Source organism: Cotesia glomerata, linkage group LG1, assembly GCF_020080835.1.
Source record: "Cotesia glomerata isolate CgM1 linkage group LG1, MPM_Cglom_v2.3, whole genome shotgun sequence".
NCBI lineage: Eukaryota > Metazoa > Arthropoda > Insecta > Hymenoptera > Braconidae > Cotesia > Cotesia glomerata.
This window is the reverse complement of record NC_058158.1, coordinates 19,029,274-19,053,991: the sequence shown is the minus strand read 5'-3', so window position 1 is coordinate 19,053,991 and position 24,718 is coordinate 19,029,274. Positions and strand designations below refer to the sequence as shown.

The 24,718-nt window shown below is 35.9% G+C and overlaps 1 protein-coding gene across 1 annotated transcript in view; it reads right to left on the bottom strand.

Annotated features, from left to right (window-relative positions):
- LOC123263793 (neurexin-3-like) overlaps nucleotides 1-24,718 on the bottom strand; it is a 763,584-nt gene that overhangs the window by 477,059 nt on the left and 261,807 nt on the right. Inside the window, exons 6-9 of the mRNA XM_044726803.1 lie at nucleotides 14,089-14,247; nucleotides 5,407-5,523; nucleotides 4,106-4,602; nucleotides 2,151-2,954 (exon numbers count right to left, since the gene is read on the bottom strand). Coding sequence (XP_044582738.1) covers nucleotides 2,151-2,954; nucleotides 4,106-4,602; nucleotides 5,407-5,523; nucleotides 14,089-14,247 — 1,577 coding nt within the window. The remainder of the gene's footprint in view (nucleotides 1-2,150; nucleotides 2,955-4,105; nucleotides 4,603-5,406; nucleotides 5,524-14,088; nucleotides 14,248-24,718) is intronic.

Here is a 24,718-nt window from a genome sequence, read left to right as displayed (position 1 = left end):
GAGAGGTCCTCACAATTAAGTAATTGATAGGTTAATTTTAAGGGTAATATTATTAAGGAATTTTGTTAAAATAAAATTGTTTACATTGAATAAATAATTAAATTATTAATAATTGTTTCTCAGTATTAATTTTTCAGCCTTTCTCAACTTTTTACGACCCGATCTTTCCTTCTCATGCTCCCCGGTTTCTGGGACACCGAGTATAAAATCCCAGTGGCGCCCTTTTCAAAGAGGAAAGGGGTGACCAATTGGACAAGGCTAACCACCCCGTTACAACTTCAATCTCAAGTAGTGAGTTAGACCGTCGTATATTCAACGAGGTATCAAGAATTACTTTCACCCCGGAGTGGATCGCGGGGCTTATACTCGGTTTACTTCTCCTCTGATTAATTCTTCATTAATTATTTAATTGATAATAATTCAATAATTATTTAATCGCTATTGATATATATTCGTTGGTGTTGAGCGTCCCTCAAAGGTATTTCTACCCGAGGACTGCTCAAAGACCTTGTGGTGTAAATTGTCGTGAGAATTTATTTGACAATATTAATTTACTCGATTAATTGTTAATAATTCTTGAACATCTGAAAAATCGGTTTTAGTTGTAAATATTTCATTTATTAATTTAATAAAATAAAAACCGAATAATAAATTCTTCGAGAAATTTCCTTTGTCTTCTCACGGACCAGTTAAGCGTCAATTGAATTGTACAACGCAGTTAATTCGTACCCAAGGTCAAACTTTACTACTTACTAACGGATATTGGCGTCCATTTTGAGCGCGCAAATTCTTGTCGATTATTTTACTCGATAATTTATTAGGAAAAATTGAATTATTATTCATTAATATTATTTATTACAAGGAAATAATTATTTAACATTATATTATTTATTGAGAATTGATTTACTGAGATTTTGGCGCATTTAAGACTGATTTACCCATGGATAATTTTCGTTAATTTATTTTTATATTGAGATAAATCATTTAATAATTATTTATTTAATCAGAAAATTCCATGTGGTTATCTTATATATTGAACTTAAGTACTTGATTTTATGTTAATAGTTTAATTTCGTCATTTCGATAAAATTCTATAAATTATTTACCAGCGTGGATGTTAAATCCAAGAATATTTAGTTAAAATTATTTAATGAAATTTAATAAGAATTATTTTAATATTGAGTATTAAAATTACGAGTCGATTTAGAATAAATTCAAGTGTCGGATTTTAGTTCGGACATTTGGAAATTAAATTTTTAGTCGCGGAAACGTTTGCAAATTTAATTGCTCGCTGATGACTGAATTGTTTTAAGTTGAAAGTTAATGTGATAATTTTTCTCAAATTAATTTTGATAATAATTGTGATAAAATTTTATAAATAAAAGTAAGGTAAATTCAGAGTGTGTGAGTGTGTGCGGGGTATGTGTGTGGGCTACAGATAGTCTTGGTTTACGTTGCGTTCACTAGGCTGAAGCTCCTGTAGCAGTGTGTTGTTTATGAGCCCTCATGCACTGCGTTCTTTGTGCGAGGTGTCTTGTTGATAGTTAAAAAGTTAGTTAGTCAAGTTTAGTTCTGGTTAGCCGAAAGTAAGCTAGTGACCTTTGTCACACTGCATTCTTGTGCAGAGAAATTTTGAGTTCTGGCCAGCTGCAAGATATGCTGTAGTGTTAGGTCGTTTAGTGAGTTAAGCTATTACGCTCTCTACTTATCGATGAATCTCTGAGTAGAGAACTAGTAATCTTATTAAGTTATTTGAATCGTTTATTTGAGAAACCCCACAAGTCATATGGGGTTTCCATATGACTTATGGGGTTTCTCAAATAAACAATTCATTTATAGTGTGTGTGTGAGTATGCGTAACTTGTTAAATAATTTCGTTATTAATAAAATTGGCCATATATTGTTAATTAAGGATTTATTTTATTTCACAGCACCTTCCTCCACTCTCTCTCCCTGTAAGATAAGCTCTCGGCTCTGGAACCGGTTCCCGGAACCGTGATAAAAAATCCTGGTGGCACCCTTTTGTTTATTAATTTAGCTTTCAGTTTTGTTTAGTTTATTGTTTTATTTAATTTAATTTAAGGGTCCAATTGAGCGGTATCAGCCTGTTCCATATTACTGGTACATTTAGTTTCAATTGAAGTTTATACAACAGTACACCTGACATTTCAAGTAAGTTCAAAAACTCCACAGGATATGGAGTACTTAGTTCCGTATCCATAATTGTATCCATTGATAAATATTCCTTCATTTCTCCTTGCACCTCTATCAGAATGTCAGTGTTGATTTTATTAACTACTTTATTTGTTGGTGCTAATATTGCTCTTGCGCACAACCACTGATCACTACTCAAATTTTGTTGTATTTCCGGGAAAACATGAGCGATAAGATTCCCATCATTTTTTACTAAATCACAAAATTCTCTTAATAGTGATATATAACCTTCAGCTTCGACGTCTAAACAACCATCACCAATTTTCAACAACATTTCTGCGTAAAGTCCCGAATCCACGTCATTATGAAGATGCACTCTCATATTCGTTTTCAGGCTGAATTTTTCAACTCTTGACCATAAGCTTGATGATTTAATGCATGCTTGAATTTCATCTGCTGGTGTCCCCCTCTGAATGACTGGGAAGGTTTGTCGGAAATCACCAGCTAATAAAACTACCATTCCTCCCATTATATCTGTACTATTTTGCAAGTCCTGAAGAGTCCGGTTTAAAGCTTCTATAGCCTTCTTGTGAGACATTGTACTTTCACCCCACACTAAAAGCTTACATTCTCGCAGCATCCTACCTTGTGAACTATTTTTACTGAAATTACAAATGGGCGAATCTTCCTGTGCCAGATTCAATGGTAATTTTAAAACGGAATGTGCCGTACGGCCGCCGCTTGATAGCGTCGCGGCAATACTCGAAGAAGCTACAGCAACTGCAATTTTTTGGTCTTTTCTGACGGACATTAATAATAACTTATTACGCACCAGGAGGAACCGGAAAAACGATTTGCTTAACTTATTATTAATAAGTTAAACAAATCGTTTTTCCGGTTCCTCCTGGTGCGTCGAGAAAGAAGAATCCACCATTGCCAGAGTCTATTTTATGTAAAACTTGATGAAAAACATGATTTTGCTCTGGAATTAATTGATGAACTAATTTTGCCACTTGATGTTGCAGTGCTATGAAATAGTGATCTAGTTCTCGAGCAATTTCATTATTAAAATTATCACAATTTTCTCGTCAAGGGCTTTGTATTCCAAAATCATCTAATTTCTTTCCAATCATTGTAAAAACCTTGTTTTCTATTATAATTAGCGTTTTGTTGTAAATATGTTCGCTAAAAGTTATATCTGTATGTGCTTGCTGCAGTTGATGTAAAATATCTTCAGCCATGTATTCTTCGTACTTATCCCAAAGAGTTGAAGGGTTAGAAAGACTACAAGAAGATAAAAGCGTAGCCTAGAGTTCCCTGATTTCATCTGGCAATCGACATTGTACGGCTTCTTCCATAGTTTCGTTCCAATGATTATGATTTTCTAACAGTCGCCGAGCTTCATATGCTTCTCTGTATGTTTGACATTCTTGACCATTAACATTTTTGAGTTCTATAAAGCTAGTTGGCCCTCTAACATGATGCAACAACATACGCAGAGAAAAGCATTCGAAATTTGTAACATGTACGGTATAGACACGACCAAGAGCATCCGATACTTCAATCCCAGGTTGGTTTTCAACAGGTAAACCTTGATTCTTTTTTTAGGTATTCCACGTATAATAACGGGGAACCTTAGAGTACAATAATATCTTTGCAAAAGTATCATTCTGACAAAGGTGGAAAAAGGCAGTCTGGTCTTAGGAGGAGATAAAATTCTGTCTTGAAAGGTATTTTAATAAAAAAAACATGCTGTCCGTTTTCTAAGTGAACTGCAAGATGTGAAACAGTGGGATATCTTTCATGTAATGGAAAGTCATGCAGCCGCCATGTTGCTTCATTGCTACTGACATATCTTCCTGCTTGATAAGTTTGTATTTCATTGAGAGTTTGTCGAACACCTTCATTACGCAGATAGAAAATCGCCTGATCGGTTCCTTAATTGATATACTTGCAAATATATTTAATCGCACGCACAGAATTGCAGGCTTCAACATTAATGTGAGCGTTGAATAATTTACACAAAATCGGCGAATATGGCACAACCCAGCTATTATCACAACTATTGATTTCACTACTGCGAGTCAGAATGTCAACTTGTTTACCACCATCAGCAGGCGCTTTTCGTCTATATAACACAAAACCCTTATCATTGTGAACTGTCTCTCTAATCAGTTCTCGAGGATACTTTTCTGTACACTTACCAGCTCCACAGGGACCATGAATCATATTTTTAATAACCATGTCGTACAGATTTTTATCTTCTTCCGGATCTGAAATTTCAGCACTAATTACGTTGTCAATTTGATAAGGAAGTAGCTTCTGTTTTAGCCAAATTAATATGTGCACATGTGGTAGACCTCTTTTCTGCCATTCAATGTAGTACATGTGGCACTTGAGATCTCCAAATACTTTTACTTTTTTCACAACGTTAATTAACTTCTGAACCTTTAAACGAAATACGCGGGAAACTATGTCATGTTGATCAGTGGCTTTTTGCCCAGGCATAAGCTCTTAAGTTGCATCCTGCCACGAAGGATTACCGGTAAAAGTTACGAAGCGGTCAGGCCTTCCGTAAGTTAGTACATAAGTAAATGCGTCTTATGTGCAGTTAGTACATAAGTAAATGCGAGTGTACTCATGCAGATAACGGGGACTATTCACAAAAGTGGACGGCAAAATAACCATTTTACGAATGTCGTTAGGTCTATTATTATCATCTGCGCTAATCGCATTTTGTAGATGTATGTAATTTTCAGCTCGTAATTTTTTCTGGTTTAGAGAAATGTAACGAAGACGTTCGCTCTCTACTTTAATGTACATATTTATCGAGCATTGATGGAAAAATTGCCTTGTAAGCAGAAGGAGATTGAAGTTTTGCTCTCGAAGCATTATGTAATACGCATAAAAGTCCATACAGGAAACTTTTTTATTTGGAATTGGCTGTTTCGTTGTTGGATTAACGACTAGAATATTAAAATTATATCCTGATTCACCTTTACTGAAAATTAATGGGTACTGCGAAGCATCATAAAATTTATGAGTATCAGCTACACGCTTTAGCGTATTATCATGTGCCCGTAACAAAATGTCTCGTGGAGAGCACGGGTCACCAGTAACCAAAACAACAACTTCATTGACCATTGGCGAATTATAACGCCTCTTATGGGCGCCAAGGGGAGATCGATCAGCATGAATTACTATGTAATTATCTGAAGGCTAGTTGTCTATTGCACTTTAAAAGATCTTCACCAAAACATTGTGGCTGTGTAACATTCGTTGGAGTTTCAATACTGTTTCTCTTTCTACTCCTTCAGTATACTGGCAACGACGGTTAACTTCATTTTGTTCATCACCCATAAAATACACCTGCAAAAATTTATGCTGATCATTATTTTCTGGAAATAACGATCCAATTCGATGATATATCTGCCCTTGTACAGTAAAAGTTGGTAGGAATCCGAGCATTGTTATCTCTTTATCAACTCTAAAGGATGTCATTTGAAAGCAAGAGTTATACTTTCTTATTTTGCTTAAAAATTGCTTTGACTCATCTGTAATACTTAATAATAAAGTTTTTAAAGGCTCTTCTGGTTCACCAAGTAATGAAAGTGAAACTTTACCACTGGAACAGCACATTCCAACAGTTTCATCTATCAATTTGAGAGCACCGCAATAGTGACATTTTTCATTCATTGAGCCAATGACAATCAAAGGATGATTATGATATTTAATTAAAGGATCATATTGAAATCCAGTACCATTAAATACCGATCAATCCTTACGCATGAAATTTCGACGGCGAGTGGTCTGCATTTCTGCATTATGAATTCTTCTCGCCTGCAATTGTTCTGGCGTTTCTATCGTTCTTCTAGCTGCCTGCAGCATAGCTTGTCTTTCTGAACGAACTCGTGCCTGAAGAGGAGTTTCAGTTGCTCTCAAAACACTTTGTCGCTCTGCTTGCTGTCGTCTTCTTAGCTCTGCGTGAACCGAAGATTCTTGATTTCGTGCAACTTTTCCTGCACGGGCCCGCGACGAATTTTTGGATAGATAAATATATGATGAGTATAGAAAAATCCCAAACAGCTAAAATTATAGTCAATTGGATTGGATATTGACGTGACCGTCGGTAATACAGTGCAACGGTATTACAGTACTCAGGGTTGGAATTTCATTACTGGACTGCTAGATGGCGTTGAAGAAGCTAGATTGCGGTGGTACTGTCAGCGCAGTAACGCCTCTGGTGGCAGACCCGCAACCAAAAACGCCTCAACACCGTCAAGCGCCAGAAACGGGGACCATCCAACGGACTATAGATCTCACACACACGCTCGCAAATAAATCACTCAAGATACCACCACAGCTGTGGATTCAAAATAATATAATTGAAGTTTATTAAATAATAATTAATTATTTAAATATATTTTGTTGACTAATAAATAATAATAATCGTATCACTTTGGTCTAGTTATTTTTAGTATAGTATATTCCCTTTGAATCCATAATTGGTGACCCCAACGTGATAAAAGTGATCAAAACGCGGTTATACACGGCATCCCGCCAAAAATAATACTGTGAAATAAACCGACGCGCAACTAATTACATCGCAATAAAAAAGTTATAAAATTAAAAAAACTATAAAAAAATAATAAAAATGGGTGTTAATCGCACACCGGAGAAGAGCACAGAGGACCTCAAAAAGAAATTATTGGGACACGACGACCAAGGTAATCCTGTCTACGTGGATGACACTATTTTCGTCCTGGACAACACAAATCCGCAGACATCATTAAGAGCCTGAAATTAGACGACAATCGAAACAATAACACCAATACGGGCACAAAACCGAAAATCCAATTACCACCAGGTAAACAAACGGTAATATACCTAATTAATCTGCTTCTTTACAGCAACATGTTGCGTCCGAACCAACAATACAACGTAGCACGACCAACGCTCCCGGCCATCATCACGCCTTGGGGACTCTGTGAATATCTTGGTATGCCTTATGGTCTCAGAAACGCCGCCCGAACATGCTAACACCACGGTGATTATTGATCCACGACCTCGACTTCGTATTTCTCTACGTCGATGACTACCTGATATTCTCAGACAACGAGAAAGACTACGAAGAACACATGCGAATTCTTCTTGACAGTTTAAACCAACACCACGTTACAATCAATGTAAAAAAATGCAGCTTTGCGCAACCTCACATCAACTTCCTAGGGTACACAATCACCGCTGACGGGTACACACCTAAAGCTGACCGAGTCGAAGCAATCAACAACTACCCAAAATCAAAAACGATTGTCGAACTAAGACGATTTTTGGGGATGGTCAATTATTATCGTTAAAGTATCTTGAACGCAGCACAACTTTTTTCACCTCTAAATAGTTACCTCAAAGAATCCAAGAAGAATGATCAAACCAAGATCATCTGGAACACTAGGGCGGAAGAAGCTTTCAACAAGTGCAAATAACAACTTGCGACAACAACATTACTAACTTTCCCATCGTCCAAAGACCCAATGGTATTAACTACGGACGCATCATTAACGGCTATTGGCGCTAAACTAGAACAGCTAGAAGACAACAAGAGGAAACCTAATGGTTTTTTTTCGCGCAAGCTCAGCGCAACTGAACAACGGTACAGCACCTACGATCGAGAAATTCTCGCTATCTTCGCAGCTGCTAAATACTCTCGCCATCTCCTAGAATGCAGGCGTGTAGTCATCAAGACTGATCACAAACCGCTGACATATGCATTCAAACAAAAGCTTGACAAAGCGTCGGAACGCCAAGTCCGCCAACTTGACTTCATTTCACAGTTGATAACCGACATAGTCTATATGAAAGGTAATAAAAACATCGTAGCATATGCACTCTTCCGAATCAACGCAATTGACATGCCATCAACTGTCACTCATCAAGTCATACACCAAGTACAACAAAACGATGACGAGTAAGAGGACCTAATCCAAAACTCAACATCGCTGAAGCTCCAGAAACTTACAATTGATGTTATCGATGTATACTGCGACATAACCTCTGGTATCGTTAGACCAAACTTACCTCGAACATTTCGGAAGACTGCATTCAACGTCTTTCACAATCTCTCCCATCTCAGCGGGAGAACAACGTCGAGAAACCTACGGGAAAAATTCATCTGGCCCGGTCTACGCAAAGACGCCACTGCCTGGTCACGAGAATGTCTTGCATGCCAAAGCTCCAAGGTTCATCGCCACAATAAGACCAAACCTAACCACATCGATGTTCTTGACAGCCGATTTAACCATATACACATGGGCATCATCTTCCTGCCTAAGGTATATGATTATTCTTATTGTCTAACAATAATTGATCGATTTTCCAGATGGCCAGTAGCAATACGAATAAAAGATATGACAGCTGAAACTGTCACCAACGCTCTTTACGAACACTCGATCTGTCATTACGGCTCTCCTGTGGCAATCACGACAAACCAGGGCACGCAGTTTGAGTCAGCTTTATTCCAAGCTTTGGCACAGCTCGTAGGAGCAAACAAAAAACGAACAACTCCGTACCACCCACAATCGAACGGAATCGTTGAAAGGATGCACAGAACACTCAAAGCTGCTCTAATGTGTTCACCCAAACCATGGGCTGAGCTCCTGCCAATAGTATTATTAGGACTAAGAACTTGTTTTAAGGAGGATATCCAAGCCACACCATCAGAAATGCTGTACGGGACATGCTTCAGAATTCCTTAGTCACGGCTGACATGCCACCGGAACCGCAAATCTTCGTCGAGAAATTCCGCGGACTCATGCGCGGAATTCGACCGCCACCAGCTGCGCACCACAACAAAGCCAGGATCTTCAGATTGAAAGACTTGGTCACATGTCTTTATTCGTTGTGACTACGTAAAGTGCCACTCGAAGCACCGTACGTCAGTCCATATCCAGTCATCACATGAATCTCAGACTTCGTTTACAAAGTCAACGTCGACGGCACTGTAAAAAAACATCTCTGTTGAACAGCTCAAATCAGCTTTCATAAGTAAAAATGACGATACTTATCCGGAAGAGCCGGCAACAGAAGCAGCAGCAGAACCTATGCAACATCATCATTGGGGGTCGTCGATCGACAAACCATAAAGGACTTACGCCCGCAAAGTTACATTCAAACTTTCCGCAGAATGTAACTCGGGGGAAATAGATGCGACGGTACTGTCAGCGCAGTCACGCCTCTGGTGAGACCCGCAACCAAAAATGCCTCAACACCGCCAAGCGCCAGAAACGGGAAACATCTAACGGACTGAGACGAAAAGTTCTTAGCCATTTTTCAATTAACCGCACAGATAATTAATTATTAATTACAAATAACGTCTCTTTATTTGTTAGAGAGAGAGCGCCAGTGTCCAGTAAAGTATGTGCCAAACAAAGACACAACTAACTGTATGACTAACTAGTTTCTATAGTTAACGTAGTCACACATATTTACTTACACATTCACACGTGCAAGCGTCTTCGTTGGAACGCACTTGACTTGACACTAGTGCTCTCTCTCTCTCTCTCTAACGCATAGAAGGACGTTATTTTAATTAATAATTAATTATCTATGCGTCTGATTAAAAAATGGCTAAGGACTTTTCGTCTCAGAATTATTTTGTTTATCAGATGCTACAATGGCGTCCGTTACTTCTGGGACACTGTATAGATCTCACATACACACAAGCAAATAAATCGCTCAAGATACCACCACAGCTGTGGATGCAAAATAATAGATTTAAAGTTTATCAAATAATAATTAATTATTTAAATATATTTTGTTGACTAATAAATAATAATAATAATCGTATCACTTTGGTCTAGTTATTTTTAGTATAGTGTGTTCCCTTTGAATACACAAGATTAAAAACCTATAATTAAAAATTCGTCAATGATTTAGCAAAATTACAAAACGTGTAAGAGTATTGAAAATTTTTTTCTTAACAGGCGAGACCATCTTTTTCTCGCTTTGCTCTCAGGGCGCTCAACGAAACTATCTCTGTCGCACTCCCAACAGCAAAGCAATTGCAGTTTCGATTAGTTTCACGAAACGGATAAAATTTTTGAAAAAAACGCTTTGTGGTGAAATAGTTTATTAAATTATCTATTGTCTTTAAAAACGTTTTTTCAAAATTTCCATTCGTTTTGTTAAACCGATTGAAACTGCAATCACTGGTCTCGTCTGTTAAGAAATTACATTATGCACCATGGAATTTCCACAAGTCAGAGTTTAAAAAATAAACGAAAAATATTTATAAATTTTCAATCACCTGATAGTAACTTGAGTTTTAATATTTTGTTGCAATTTTACAAAACATTGAAGTTAATCCGACAACAAAAAATGTTTTTAAATTTTAGAAATTTTTTTTCGGTATGTGACCTACGCTTTGGTATTTTACAATACGTACAGAATAATTTGCTGAAACATTAAACCACATTTTTGTACAATTACACCTCATCTCATTTGATTTCGTCACATGTTTTGGTAGATCGATCCAATTGTAGTGTGTATTACATTTGCCGTGCGCTGATTTGTAATTTCCTACGATTTTGTTTAGTAAAAAATTTTTAATTTTTTAACAATGTACGATTTGTACCTTGTCGCACAAGCCAATGGATATAAATGGATATAAATTTCTAGATAAATTAATTAAAAAAAAATCTGGAAAACGGTTGACCCTAAAGGCCATCCCTGCAACTTCCCGCTAGTTCCATAAATAAGCTTTTAAAATTGCACTTATGACGTTTTTGAGCTCTTCGAGCTCAAAAGTCTGATGGAAGTTTAATAAAACAGTATTTATTAAATTTGCAAACTGCAATAATTTCTGAATGAATGAATCGATTTTCACGCAGTTAGAAGTATTCCACGAAGTTTTTCAGAATCTATGATATACTTTTGAACACAAACTGATTGAACTGAAAATCTTAGAGAAATTTCAAGAATTCACTTTTTCCGAATTTTTAACTTCCCGCTAAGAAAATTGAAAATTTTCAAAAATCGGAAAGTTATTGGTTTTACCCCGTTTTTCGAAAATCCAGTTCTCATCAGATCTTGACGTTTTGAGGTCCTAGGAAGCTTTCCTGACTGTATTCGCGATGATGTCCGTATGTCTGTATGTATGTGTGTGTGTGTGTGTGTGTGTGTTTGTGTGGCCGTATGTAAACCGCTCATAACTTTTGAACGGCTTGACCGATTTCATCGTGGTTGGCGCCATTCGAAAAGGCTTGACTAAACTCAAATTTTTAATACCATTTGGACCGATTCGAATCAGTAGATTTTGAGAAACCTCAAAAAAACTACAAAAAAAATTTTTTTGAAATGTGGTTTTTTTAGAATTACTTTCAAATGGCTTTACCGATCAATTCCAAAATCTAATCAACTTTTGAGATCAAAAAACCACGTCGATTACCGCCAGCCCGGTCATAATTTGTTGATTCGTTCGTGAGTTATCGTTGTCGAAAAAAAACCTAAAAAAGGGTTTTTTCGGAATTACTTCGAAATTACTAACTCGATCAATTTAAACTTAAAAATCCTTCATGAGACTTTAAAAACTTTATCGAATGCCGCAAACCGCGTGAAAATCGGTTCATTTATTCAAAAGTTATTGCCGTTTGAAAATTCAAAAAATTGTGTTTTATTAAACTGCTATTAGAGTTTTGAGCTCGGAGATCTCAAAATGACACAATAATCATATTTTTAAGCTTGAAGAGCTCAAAAATGTAATGTGTAACTTTGAGCGCTTAAGTACAAAATAAGCGGGAAGTTGCAGGGATGGCCTTTAGAGTCAACCGAATTTTTTTGACAAGGATAACTCACGAACCAATCGATAGATTTTTACCTTCTTGGTGGCGATTGACGTGATTTTTTAGGCTCTAATAACTATTTTATTCCGTCAAAAGCGATCCAAAAAGAAATGTCAAAGTTATGTGAAAAAACACTTTTTTCGAAATTTTTTATTTTCGATAACTCTCGAACGAATCAACTGATTTTGACGGGACTGGTGGCAATCGACGTGGTTTTTTAAATTTAAGAGCTAATTAGTTTTTGAAATTGATCAGTAAAGCCGTTTAGAAGTTATTCCAAAAAAACGATTGTTTGAAAATTTTATTTTTGAGATTTCTTAAAATCTAGCGAACCGAACCGATTCAAATTTTTACGAAATTTAATTGCAATAATACTCTTTGGATCGCTTCCTATTTTAATCCGATCGGCCAAGCCGTTAAAAAGTTATGATGTTTACATACATAAACATACACACACACACACACACACACACACACACACACACACACACACACACACACACACACAGACACACACACACATACAGCCGCACGGACACCATCGCGGGGATAGTCAGGGAAACTTCCTGTGACCTTAAAACGTCGAGATCTGAAAAACTCGATTTTCACAAAACGAGGTAAAACCAATAACTTTCCGATTTTCGAAAATTTTTAATTTTCTTAGCGGGAAGTTAAAAATTAGGAAAACAGTTTACTCTGAAGGCCATCCCTGCAACTTCCCGCCAAATCTATACCTAAACGCTTGAAATTGCACTTATGACGTTTTTGAGCTCTTCGAGATCATAAATATAATGAGTGTATTATTTTGAGCTCTCCGAGCTCAAAAAATAGCTTTTGTATGCTTTTGAGCTCTTCGAGCTCAAAAATTTGATAGGAGTTTGATAAAACACTATTTTTAAATTTTCAAATCGCAATAACTTTTGAATGAATGAACCGATTTTTACGCGGTTGGTGGCATTCGACGCAGTTTTTTAAGCTTCAAGAAGAATCTTCAAGTTTAAATTGAACGAACAAATTATTTCGGAGTAATTAAAAAAAAACACTTTTTTCGGTTTTTTCCGGTTTTCTTTCGTTCACGCTATCTCTCGAACGAAGAAGAATATATGGCGAGGCTTTCGCCTACCTCCAAAAAGGCCGTTTCCTGGGCTCAAAAGAACTATACACGCACGTATATCTGTCCTACCCTCATATTGGAAATACACAGTCAAGTTTGATAGCAAGGAAAAACCCTGCCCTCAAGCATTTACGCTATCATAGGACAGATGTGAATTGAGTTGAATTTAATGTCAATCTGTCTGGGAGGTACAGCCGTAGGGCCTGTTTGAGCCATAACACTTATCCCCCCTACAAGAGTCTCGTTCATACGTCTGTCTAATCTAGTCCCCGAATCTTTGAGCTTACCTGCGTTGCCAAATAATTTAACAACGTCACGAGGCCTTGCTCAGATATCTCTCGAACGAATCAACCGATTTTGACCGGATTAGTGGTGATCGACGTGGTTTTTCAAGCTCAAGGGCGGATTAGTTCTGAAGTTGATCGATGCAGCCGTTTTTTCTTTTTTTTTTCTAATTTTTTCTTATTTTTTTTGAGATTTCTCAAAATTTCTTAAAATCTATTGGTCCGAATTGATTCAAATTCATAGGAAATCTAAGTTTGAAGGAACTATTTAGAACGCCGTTTGGTAGATTCCGATCGATTCAATCGTTCAAAAGTTATTAGCGATTCACATACTTACACACACACACATACAGACATAGTGACAACCTCGCGGGGATAGTCAGGGAAGCTTCCTGTGACCTTCAAACGTCGAGATCTGAGATTAAGCAAAAAACGAAAAAAAAAAAAAAATACACTACTTTATAGAATGTAAATTGTTGTATAAAAAAACTCAAAGACTTTCTTATGATAATTAATTATTCAAATTTATAGAAATACGTGTAGAAAATGAAAATTGTTGACGAGCAACTCATTGCCTTCTAATAGAGAACATGTATAATAAGGGCATAATCAATCAAGTGCTTCAATATGAGATTATGGAAAAAGATAATACTGAAAAAAAATTATTATCAAATTAACAGTTATTCACAATATTTTTTACCTTTCGAAGGCAACCAACGAAATTTGTCATTCCTTTAATGCCGTGAAACATATTAGTATCAATACCACCACCAATCAGCAACTGCGAACTCGCTAAATAAGTAAACGAGCCTGCTGTATGAGCGTGATCTGCATAAATTCCATCAACGATCGCTGATAACTGCGAAAAAAAAAAACAAATTAAGCTGCGTTATTCCTCATTTTATCGATTTATACACTCTTAAGTAGATTTAAATATTTTTTCAAGACAAGCATTGAAAATATATGCTTATATATAAATTAAAATTTGAGTACTCTGTCAAAAAAAGATTAAACGAGAGTTTGAATTCCCTCTTTATTTTAAGACTTTTTTGCTACTTTCCATATTAAAGTGCTCGAAAATGAATTGACACACACATACACACACACACGACACACATCGTGTCGGATTTGCTGGGTCCCGCATCAGCTGCCTCTCCAGGTTGTGGATAGGGAAATGCCCGACATATTTGCCCCAATATATCGGGTACCAAGGAAATAAAATACTCGGAACAATTTTAAACATCGTTTACTGCACAGCGGAGGGATACCTCAGTGCCGGCAAGGGAGTGCGTACAAGCGGTCTTGAACTCGTCGTTATCAAGCGACCGTTTGGACATCGGGTCGGACCCCATAGCTCCGATGTCTAGAAATGCTACAGGGAGTATGAAAACAGCACTGATGGAAGTGGATGGACAGGCGAGAAACGCTGCTCTAAAGAGTGAAGGACCTTTTGTTCTTGTGAGTACCCATGCTTACCAAGAAAGAATTAACTCTCTACTGAGCGGCATTGGCCAACAATCACCAACGGAGCGGCTCGCTAGCACGATCGAAGAGTTAGCTGATTTCATCAAGCACAAAAAAAATCTCCATCATGAAATCAGGAAATTTGTTTTCGTACATTGCTACGGCATAAAGGTTGGCAAACAAAACACCAACGATGTCGGTGATAACCACCCTAACATCTCCGTGGATGACGACAAAATCACAGCCACTCTTGGTCACTCCTGAGAAACCACTTCAGCAAGGAAAGGACAACAACAAGAAGAGGCGGCTGTCCACACCCAGCCCTTCTTCAGCAATCGAGAAGCCAGCATATCAAAAGACAGCCTGGAACGATACCTGGATCAAAGTGACTCGGCAAAAGAATAAAAAGAAAAAAGAACAGGAGCCAGCAGCTCAATCTGCTAAAGCTCAAATCCAGCTAAGAAATGGTGGCTCTAAGAAACTGAGGAGGAAGAAGACAAGAATTAAGGCTGTTCTTGTTCAACCAGTAGAAAGCCAAACATATGCAGATATCCTGAAGGAAATCAAGGCCAAGGTAAATCTTGTCAAGACTGGTGTAGACAAAAAGTCCATAAAAAAAGACGAAATACAGAGGCGTTCTCCTTGAAATGGCTCGAAAGATCGAATACGAAGAAGCAGTGCTTTCACCGAAGCGGTAAAGTCAGCTACTGCTAATATTGGTACGATCAAGACGTTCACAACAATAAAAACGATCGAGATCCTTGACTTGGATGGAGTCTCTACAGAGAGCGGCATCTTTGAACCTAAGCGTGACTTCACCAACAGCCTGGAAATAAAACGTGTGAATTTGACAAAACTTACATCACGAGGCAATCGGGCAGCCTTCTGCGAGATAGGCGAGGCTAGCGCGATCAAGATCCTTGACAAGGCCCATATAAAGATCGAGTGGGTTAACTGTCGCATACGTCCAGTTGCGAAAGTAACCCGACACTATAAATGCCTTGGTTTTAGTAATCAAACGCGTAACTGTACAGGACCGGAAAAAAGCAAGTGTTGCTGTAAGTGTGGTGGAAAGAACCACACGTCCGTAAGCTGCACGGAAACGCCAAAATGTTTCCTCTGTGCACTGGATAAAGATGCTTAAGATGGTTTATATCGTATTTCTTGCTCCGGAGCTTGTAAGGTATTCTGCACCGCACTTGCCGAAGCTACGAGAGGGCAGAAATGACGCGCATATTACACACGCAGAAAAAAATTCTGTTAAAATAACCTAAGATATGTTCTAGTGACAAATGCATTTGTTAACATAGTGATAACAAACTATATGTTAAAATATCAAAATTAAGGTTATAGCAAGTTATTGATATGTTATAACAACACAACAATTTGATTACTATAGTAAAATTTTTATTTTATTTATTTATTTATTTATCATAAAGTTATGCCAAGGCCTCATAAGCCGGATGGCAAATATACAAAATACATAAACATATATATTCACATTTATTATAGTATTGTTTAAAAAATGAATACACATTTATAAAAATTAGAATTTAAGTAGCATATTTTTTCCTAATCAGAATAGTATCTAAGAGAAGCACAGAAATGACAAAAAGGAAAAATAGTCTCAAGACAAAAAATCGTAGAACCAAGTCAAAATCAATTGACTGTTTTCCTTCAATCTCACGTGACATAAAATAATCGAATACTTTACTTTTAAAAATGCTTAAATTCTGGGAATTTATAATATCATGTGGCAGTTCTGTCCAGAGTCGAATGGCTGAAACCACAAAAGAGTGTTCATAGGTAGTAGTGGTATAGTTTGGTAGTTTAAAGAACACATTATTATGCTTACTTACTAGCCTATCTGATCTTCTAATATCAGGATCTTCATCTCTAAACAGAACACGCAGGAACTTTGGTTCTCCAGTAGCAAGTAATTTTTAGAAAAAAGAGGCTAAAAAGTATGATCGTCTTGATTTGATTTTAAGCCAATTTAGCGAATGACGATGAGGAGTATGCACATCGCGTTTTAAGTTTAGGATGATTCTGATGGCAATATTAATCAGTCTCTGAAGTTTATTATCAAGCCTTTTTAATGAATCAAGTAGAACAAGAGAACAGTAGTCGATTATTGGTAATATTGTGGAAGTGACTAGCAACTTGCGAGTGCTTATTGAGAGGATGTTTCTCTTATGTTTTAAACTGTTTAGAACACCAAATACCTTGCGTGAAAGTTGTGCAACATGATCATCCTATGAAAGGTTGGTTGATAGATGTATTCCTAGATGTTCCGTTGAGTTTACGTACGGTATGATATTTTCATCAACTATTATTGATGGTAGATCACAATTTTCAAGAATCTTTAACTTACTTTTACTGCCAAGAATCATGACTTTAGTTTTTTTGAAATTAATCTTAATATTGTTTTCACGGGCCCAATCCGCTATAGCTTGAGCATCAGAAGTGAGACGAGAGGCAGCTTCTCCCAGTTTGTATAATTTGAAATGAAGATATGCGCACTTATCATCAGCAAAGAGGCCATGTTTGCACGTACTCAGACACTTTACTACTCCATTTATGGCAATCAAGAATAGGATTGGACCTAATATAGATCCTTGAGGAACACCTGATGTCGTGTTGAATGGTTTAGAGGCAGTATTTGAGTCGTTTAAAACTGATTGTGATCTACCAGTTAGATAGAATCGAAACCATTTGATAACCTCGATCGAAAAACCTATCTCATACATTGTAATGAATAGGACTTTTGGATTTAAATAGTTGAAAGCCTCGGTAAAATCAAATAATACTTACATTATTATATAAGATAGGTTAAATCATCATTATCAATTGCTAGACGAATATCATTGGTCAGTTTCAGTAACGCAGATTGTGTACTATGGTACTTTCTGAAGCCAGATTGGTGATCATCAAGCAGGTTGTTTGATTCGAGATAATCTACTATTTGATTTGCAACAATGTGTTCAAAAAATTTGGCGAGGTGCGATAGATTTGCTATGGTTCTCGTGTCAGACATGGTTTTTGGTGGAGTGATCTTGTTTAGCGAAGCGATGAAGACTGATTTCCAAGATTCAGGGAAGATGCCTGTGTCCAGTGAGCAGTTGAAAGTAGATGTCAGAAAGATAGAAATTTGTGCTAAATGATCTCTTAACCAATTAAGATTAAGACCATCTGGACTAAGACCTTTTGATTTGGTCAACGTAATTTGGAGATTCTTTGTAACATCCACGATGTCTATAATTGACTAGTTAAATTTGCTATTAACTTTGTGGTGAAACGGTAGATTCTCAATAAACTCGATACTGCATGAGGGATGTTTTGTTAAGGTATTGGCATAGAATGAGTTCAACGAATCAGCATCAAAGTGGTATAGTGTGATGATTTTTTGGCTTTGATGATGCCAATACGCTTTAATTTATTTCATATATTAAATCCAGACGATTTGTCTTCAAGAATGTTTTTTAGATAAGTGTTTCGTGCATTATTTAATATAATTTTGAGCTCTTTCCGTTTACTTTTCTGAAGCGTAAGTAGATTCCTGTCTCCAGTTCAACGCGCTGGTTTGTATAGAGCATCACGACATTTGAATTCAGCTCTGAGTTCAAACGTTAACCATGGGCTATTAAGACGATTCAATTTTCTTTCATTCATGGGAGCGAATATATTTAAAGAGATACTTTAAGTAGATTCGATAAAATAATTTAGTTGGTATAACGAATTTTTTTGTTGAAACAGCAAAATTATTCTATTAAAATAACAAATAAATTTGTTACAGTAAATTTTATGAGAATCCATAATTTAAAAGTATGCTATAATCAGCGATATCTGATTTGGAAAATATTTTAGCAACAAATTAGTTTTGTTGTTGCAATAAAATGATTTCGTTAGTACAACAAATTAATTTGGTGATTTAACAGGTGATTTAATAGAATGGTTTGTTGGTACAACTTGAAACATTTTGTTAATGCTACTAATGGATTTGTTGCTATAACTACACTTATTTGTTACCAGAACATATTTTTCAGTTATCCTGTCTTTTGTTATTTCAACAAAATCATTTTTATGAGTGCAAGGAAACCTGAATAGGTGTGCGTTGGCGCAGAACTTACTTCACCAACGACTCTTTGAAGACAAAATCGACGTTTGCTTCATCTGCGAGCAATATCTAAACCTCCAAGATAGAGCATGGTTCGCTGACAAAACTGGCATGGCAGCGATCTGGATTATGAACGCAAAGAACGTCACCGCCAATAACAGCGGAAGTAGAGCAGGTTTTGTCTAGATTCATACCCCCACAACCTGCCTCAAGAGCGTCTATCTCTCACCTAACGATGGGATCAGTGTGTTCCGTCAGATATTGGCCAAAATAGAAAATGCCATTACTAAGTTCAACGGCGAAGTCATCGTAGCTGGTGACTTCAACGCTAAATTAGCTTAATGGGGCGTTGATTTCACTAACACCAGATGTAATGAAGTCGCTGACGTCGCAGCTAGACTTGACCTCATAGTGCTGAATACCGGGAGCACCACGACCTTTAGAAGACCGGGTTGACAAGAATCCATCTTCGATATCTCGTTGGTGACTCCATAGATTGCGAATATGATCTAAGACTGGACTGTATCTGAAGAATACAGTGGCAGTGACCACCAGTTTGTAACGTTAGACGTTGGACTAGCATCCGTTCCAGTTTCGCAACGCGGCCTTTCTAACAAGGAAAGGTTCCCAGGTGTCCGCCTCCGATTTCAATTCCGCTGAAATGTGTTATTCTACATCGAACTCTAAGAGACATTAAGACACTGCAAAATGTCCCGATTTTATCAGCCTGACGAACTACCACCCGAAATTTCCGTTACCGACACTAGCTAAATTAATGTGTAGCCCCCGTGACGTCACAAGACGACACGAGGAGGGGAAAATCAGCTACGAGCCTCAAAACCTGAGCATTGATCGACACTTCGATCTATCCCCCGGTGTCAACCACCACGTTAGATATTTCTTAGTCAATTTACTACTATACCACTATTACCACTATTAGGTGATTACTCACTAAAACTTACTATCAATTAATCCTATATTCCTTTTTTACTACTATTAGGTGACTATTCACTATAATTTACTACTAATTCACTCTTATATTTCTAATGTTAAATAATATTCATTCCATTGTTACAAATATTCTATTTTGTTAAGTTACATTACCGAAATACCACAAGCTTATATTAAAAGTGCTTATTTTGTGTAATCAAGATAAGTTTATTGTTATCACCGCTATACACTATTACTAAACTACCACTATTCACCTATCTATTTAGTACGACTATCTATCTACAACCTGCCAAAGGGTCAATCAAAGACGAAGGGTCATCGTTGCAGCTAAAATTTGTAAGTAAGTAAAATAAACTAACTGGCACGCGTGAGAACTTCTGTCTCAAATTAATAAAATCATCTAAAGACAAAGACACTCATTGGTTCACGGGAGCGGAATATCCCAGAGCAGCGTATCCCATTTTATGAAATTTAAGTGATTATTTGCCTATCCGCGAGGACTTAGTGACTTAAATAATTAAATTTTTAAACAAAGAATAATTTAGTGTTTCAACATACATTTTTTTTTTATCGGCGGAAAAACATTTTGCGGGGGCAAAATCAACCCCCAAAGTTAACTCCCTTAGGGGGTCAATTGTAGGTTTCAAATACTTGTAGTCAATATTTTTGAAAACGACCAAGTGGGTCATAATCTACATAAAAAATGATGAAAAACGTGTATAAATAGATTTTAGAAAATTAATATTAAATAGTTATTATAATCAATAAAAATGACAAAAGTTTAGTAAAAAAAAAACTACTCATTATTTTTCAACGGGACCAACAGCAATCGGAAGAGCTTTAAAAAATAGGAAATACATGTTTTTTCATTGATTGTGGAAAGTTAAAATTCAAGATTTAAATCATCTTTTATTGATAATTACTTTATCACACTTATCAGCAGTAACAATTTTTTTTCTTCTTTTCATTATAGATTCTTTTTCATGAAAACAATACACACAACTATAGTTTGCTAAATTACACGTTCTTTTCTTTCGATCTAACATAATATTCATCTCGAAGAATCTAAACAAAGTCATCAGATTATTTACTCATATAAGGTAATAGGAAAACTAATTTATTTTCTGAAATATAAATGTAAGTATCAACATTTATGAGATGTTACGTAAGCAATAATATTATTAAGGAGTTCACAAAAGTCAGTTAAATTAATAATTAAACTTGGGTTTCTTCTTATCTGGCAATGAAGATGACAAAACATTTCGTAATTCAGATACTGATGATTAACATTATATATCGTATTTTTCTGAATCTAGTAGAAATAACTAAAAATATCATAGAGTGTAAACACGGATATTAGTGTCGGTATAAATTTGATAATATGGATAGGAAATAATTAAGAAGTTAAAAAAAATATTTTCTAGCAGTTGAACGGTTCCTTTCTGTGTGATATCATTCGTCTCACTAGTTCCAATATGAGAGTGAATTCCATGAACGTAATTCAATTACTATTGGCTACATTTCAAACGATGAATATTCCAAATTCACCGATAAATAATGAAGAAATGCAGTTGAAAAATAGTTTAGAGAGTATATTGATGACAGCTATGAACGAGTATACCGGAATTAAAGCAATACAAGAAGAAACTTTACATTTTGGAGAACCATATAAAAATTGTGAAGTTGAAATTGTAGAAGATAATGAATATGCATCCGCACTTTATAATCCTAAATCTTCTTACGACGCGTGTACTACAGATGAAGAAAATTTAAGTTATGACTACAAGTTACGAGCTGTTGAATATTGGCGAAGTGGGAAAAAAAAGAATTTGAGTATAAATTCTGTTAAACAAAAGTTTTAAAAAGTTGAATCAACCCGACAGTTGAGGCGATGGGCACATCAAATAAACTAGGGAGGAACACATAAAGAAAGAATAGCTAGAATTTGTGCTTATACATAAGGAAAATTCAAAGCTACTCTAGATGCTGGTATGATTGTACACGATTCAGACTTACAAAAATGGGCTTTACAAGCTAAAAAATTAATAGGATTTAATGACTTCCGGTTTCAAGCATTTAAAAAGTGGTTATTAGATTTCAAAAAAACTCATCGAATTGTTTCAAGAAAAATAAATAAATTTGTAACATCGAAAACTATTGAAGATAAAAAAATTTTACTGGAAAAATCGAAAGAATTTGTTGAAAGTGTTAAAAAAAAATTGCAATTTATGGTCTTTCAAATACTTTTAATCCTGACCAAAGCGGGTTTCAATTAGGAATGCAAAGATAATTTAAATTTTGAATTTTAATTTCCCATAATTAATGAAAAGATACGTATCTCCTATTTTTTAGAGTTCTTTCGATCGCCGTTGGTCCCGTTAAAAAAATGATGAGTAGTTTTTTCTTATTAAACTTTTGTTATTTTTATTGATTATAAAAACTATTTGATATTAATTTTCTAAAATCCATTTATACACGTTTTTTCTTATTTTTTGTGCAGATTATGACCTACTTGGTCGTTTGCAAAAATATTGACTGCAAATATTTGAAACCTGTAATTAACTCCCTTAGGGGGTCAACTTTGGGGGTTGATTTCACCCCCTAAAAATGTTTTACCGCCGATTAAAAAAATACGTATCTCTTAGATTTCGATGTAGAATAACATATTTCAGCGGCATTGAAATTGGAGGCGGACACCTGGGAACCTTTACTTGTAAGTGGAAGTGGAATGCCAGAAAGCTTGGACTAGAGGCACTGCGGACGCCCTTAACACGAAAATGGTCTACTCTGCAGAACATCTTAATCCCATTTACTCGCAGCGAGACTGAAAAAACAGTACTTAACACCATGGAAGAAGTAGCAGCCTTATATGACACCTGTATGCTGCGGCTAAAAATTCGAAGTTTTCATAGGCTGGCGTACTGGTGGTCACCAGACATAGCAGAACTTCGAAAAAAATGCCACGAGCAACGTTGACTAGCAACAAAAACTGCGAAACACTCCCCCAATCAAGACCTACATTTGAACGAATACAAGCAGGTCAAAAAGAACCTAAACCTGGCTATGAAAGCAAGCAAAGCAAAATTATGGCAAGAGATCTGTAACAACTTTGATAAAGACATCTGGGGTGAAGCCTACCAAATTGTCGTCAAACGCCTTTGAAAGACTTCAACAGAATCACACTTAGAATCAGAAGAAGCACACTTATCAGAATCACACTTATCAGCAGTAACAATTTTCTTTCTTCTTTCCATTATCGATTCTTTTCCATGAAATCAATACACACAACTATAGTTTGCTAAATTACACGTCTTTTTCTCTCGATCTAACATAATATTCATCTCAAAGAATCTAAACAAGTTATCAAATTATTTACTCATATAAGGTAATAAGAAAACTAATTCATCTTTTCATTCATTAATGATGTATATAAAATGTGTGACCATTTTATTCGTTATCTGTACAACATTTACGATCTTGATCAAAAAAATGTTCAAGACACAATGACTTTTTACACCAAGAACAACGAATGACCGCTAAATTTTTACATCCTAGAATTTCACCGTGGGTATTACAACGATCTCCAAATGCAAAACTTACAGGATTTTTGAATTCGTTTGGTTTTATCTCAACGTAACCACTTTTGAACCAAGATTACTTGAAAAGATCCCTATATCGAGGAGATGAAAGTTGATTATGAGTAAGCGATTGTGACTTAATGGTGTTATTTCTCAAATGTAAATTCAAATCTTGACCCATCAATATTACACTGTCAGAAAAATGTTTGACAAAGTTTTTCCATATTCTGAATCCGAAAACATCAAGTGGCTGAATATTTCCAGTTGTTCCTTTTGGTATTATCATTATTTCCAAATTCTTATCAGAGGGTTTGACAGCCGTTACAGCTTCTGGACAGTGTCCAGTCCACGAATCCAATAATAATGAATTTCTTGAACCAACATTCGGAAAAGAAAACATGTTTCAGCAAAGTTTTAAAGTAGTCTAAACATAAACATGAAAATGTAAGTAGCGTTTCGAAAATTTATTAAAAAAAAAAGATATTCACGAAAAGGAAATTTTTTCTATCGGTAAGCAATTAATTACCTGATGTGAGTTTTCCAGATTTTGATGGGACTACATAAACATTAACTGTTTTGAACAGTGTTGTTTCAACCACTGGACCAAATTTTCCACTTAGTTCTTTTAAAACCAGAAATAATGGAGAAAGAAGCTTTCAATCTGCAGAGATAGTTGGTTATATCGTGTAACTATGAGTTGTAGAAAAAACCGATTGCACCAAGCATTGAACTTGTTTGTCACCTTCAACCGCTAAAGTTCTTCCTGAATGCATTTCTAATTGAAACCCGCTTTGGTTAAAATTAAAAGTATTTGACAGACCATAAATTGCAATTTTTTTTCTAACACTTCCAACAAATTCTTTCGATTTTTCTATTAATATTTTTTTATCTTCCATAGTTTTCGATGTTACAAATTTATTTATTTTTCTTGAAACAATTTGATGAGCTTTTTTGAAGACTAATAATCACTTTTTAGATGCTTGAAACCGGAAGTCATTAAATTCTATTAATTTTTTAGCTTGTAAAGCCCATTTTTGTAAGTCTGAATCGTGTACAATCATACCAGCATCTAGAGCAGCTTTGAATTTTCCTTATGTATAAGCACAAATTCTAGCTATTTTTTCTGTATGCGTTCCTCCCTGGTTTATTTGATGTGCCTATCGCCTCAACTGTCGGGTTGATTCAACTTTTTAAAACTTTTGTTTAACAGAATTTATACT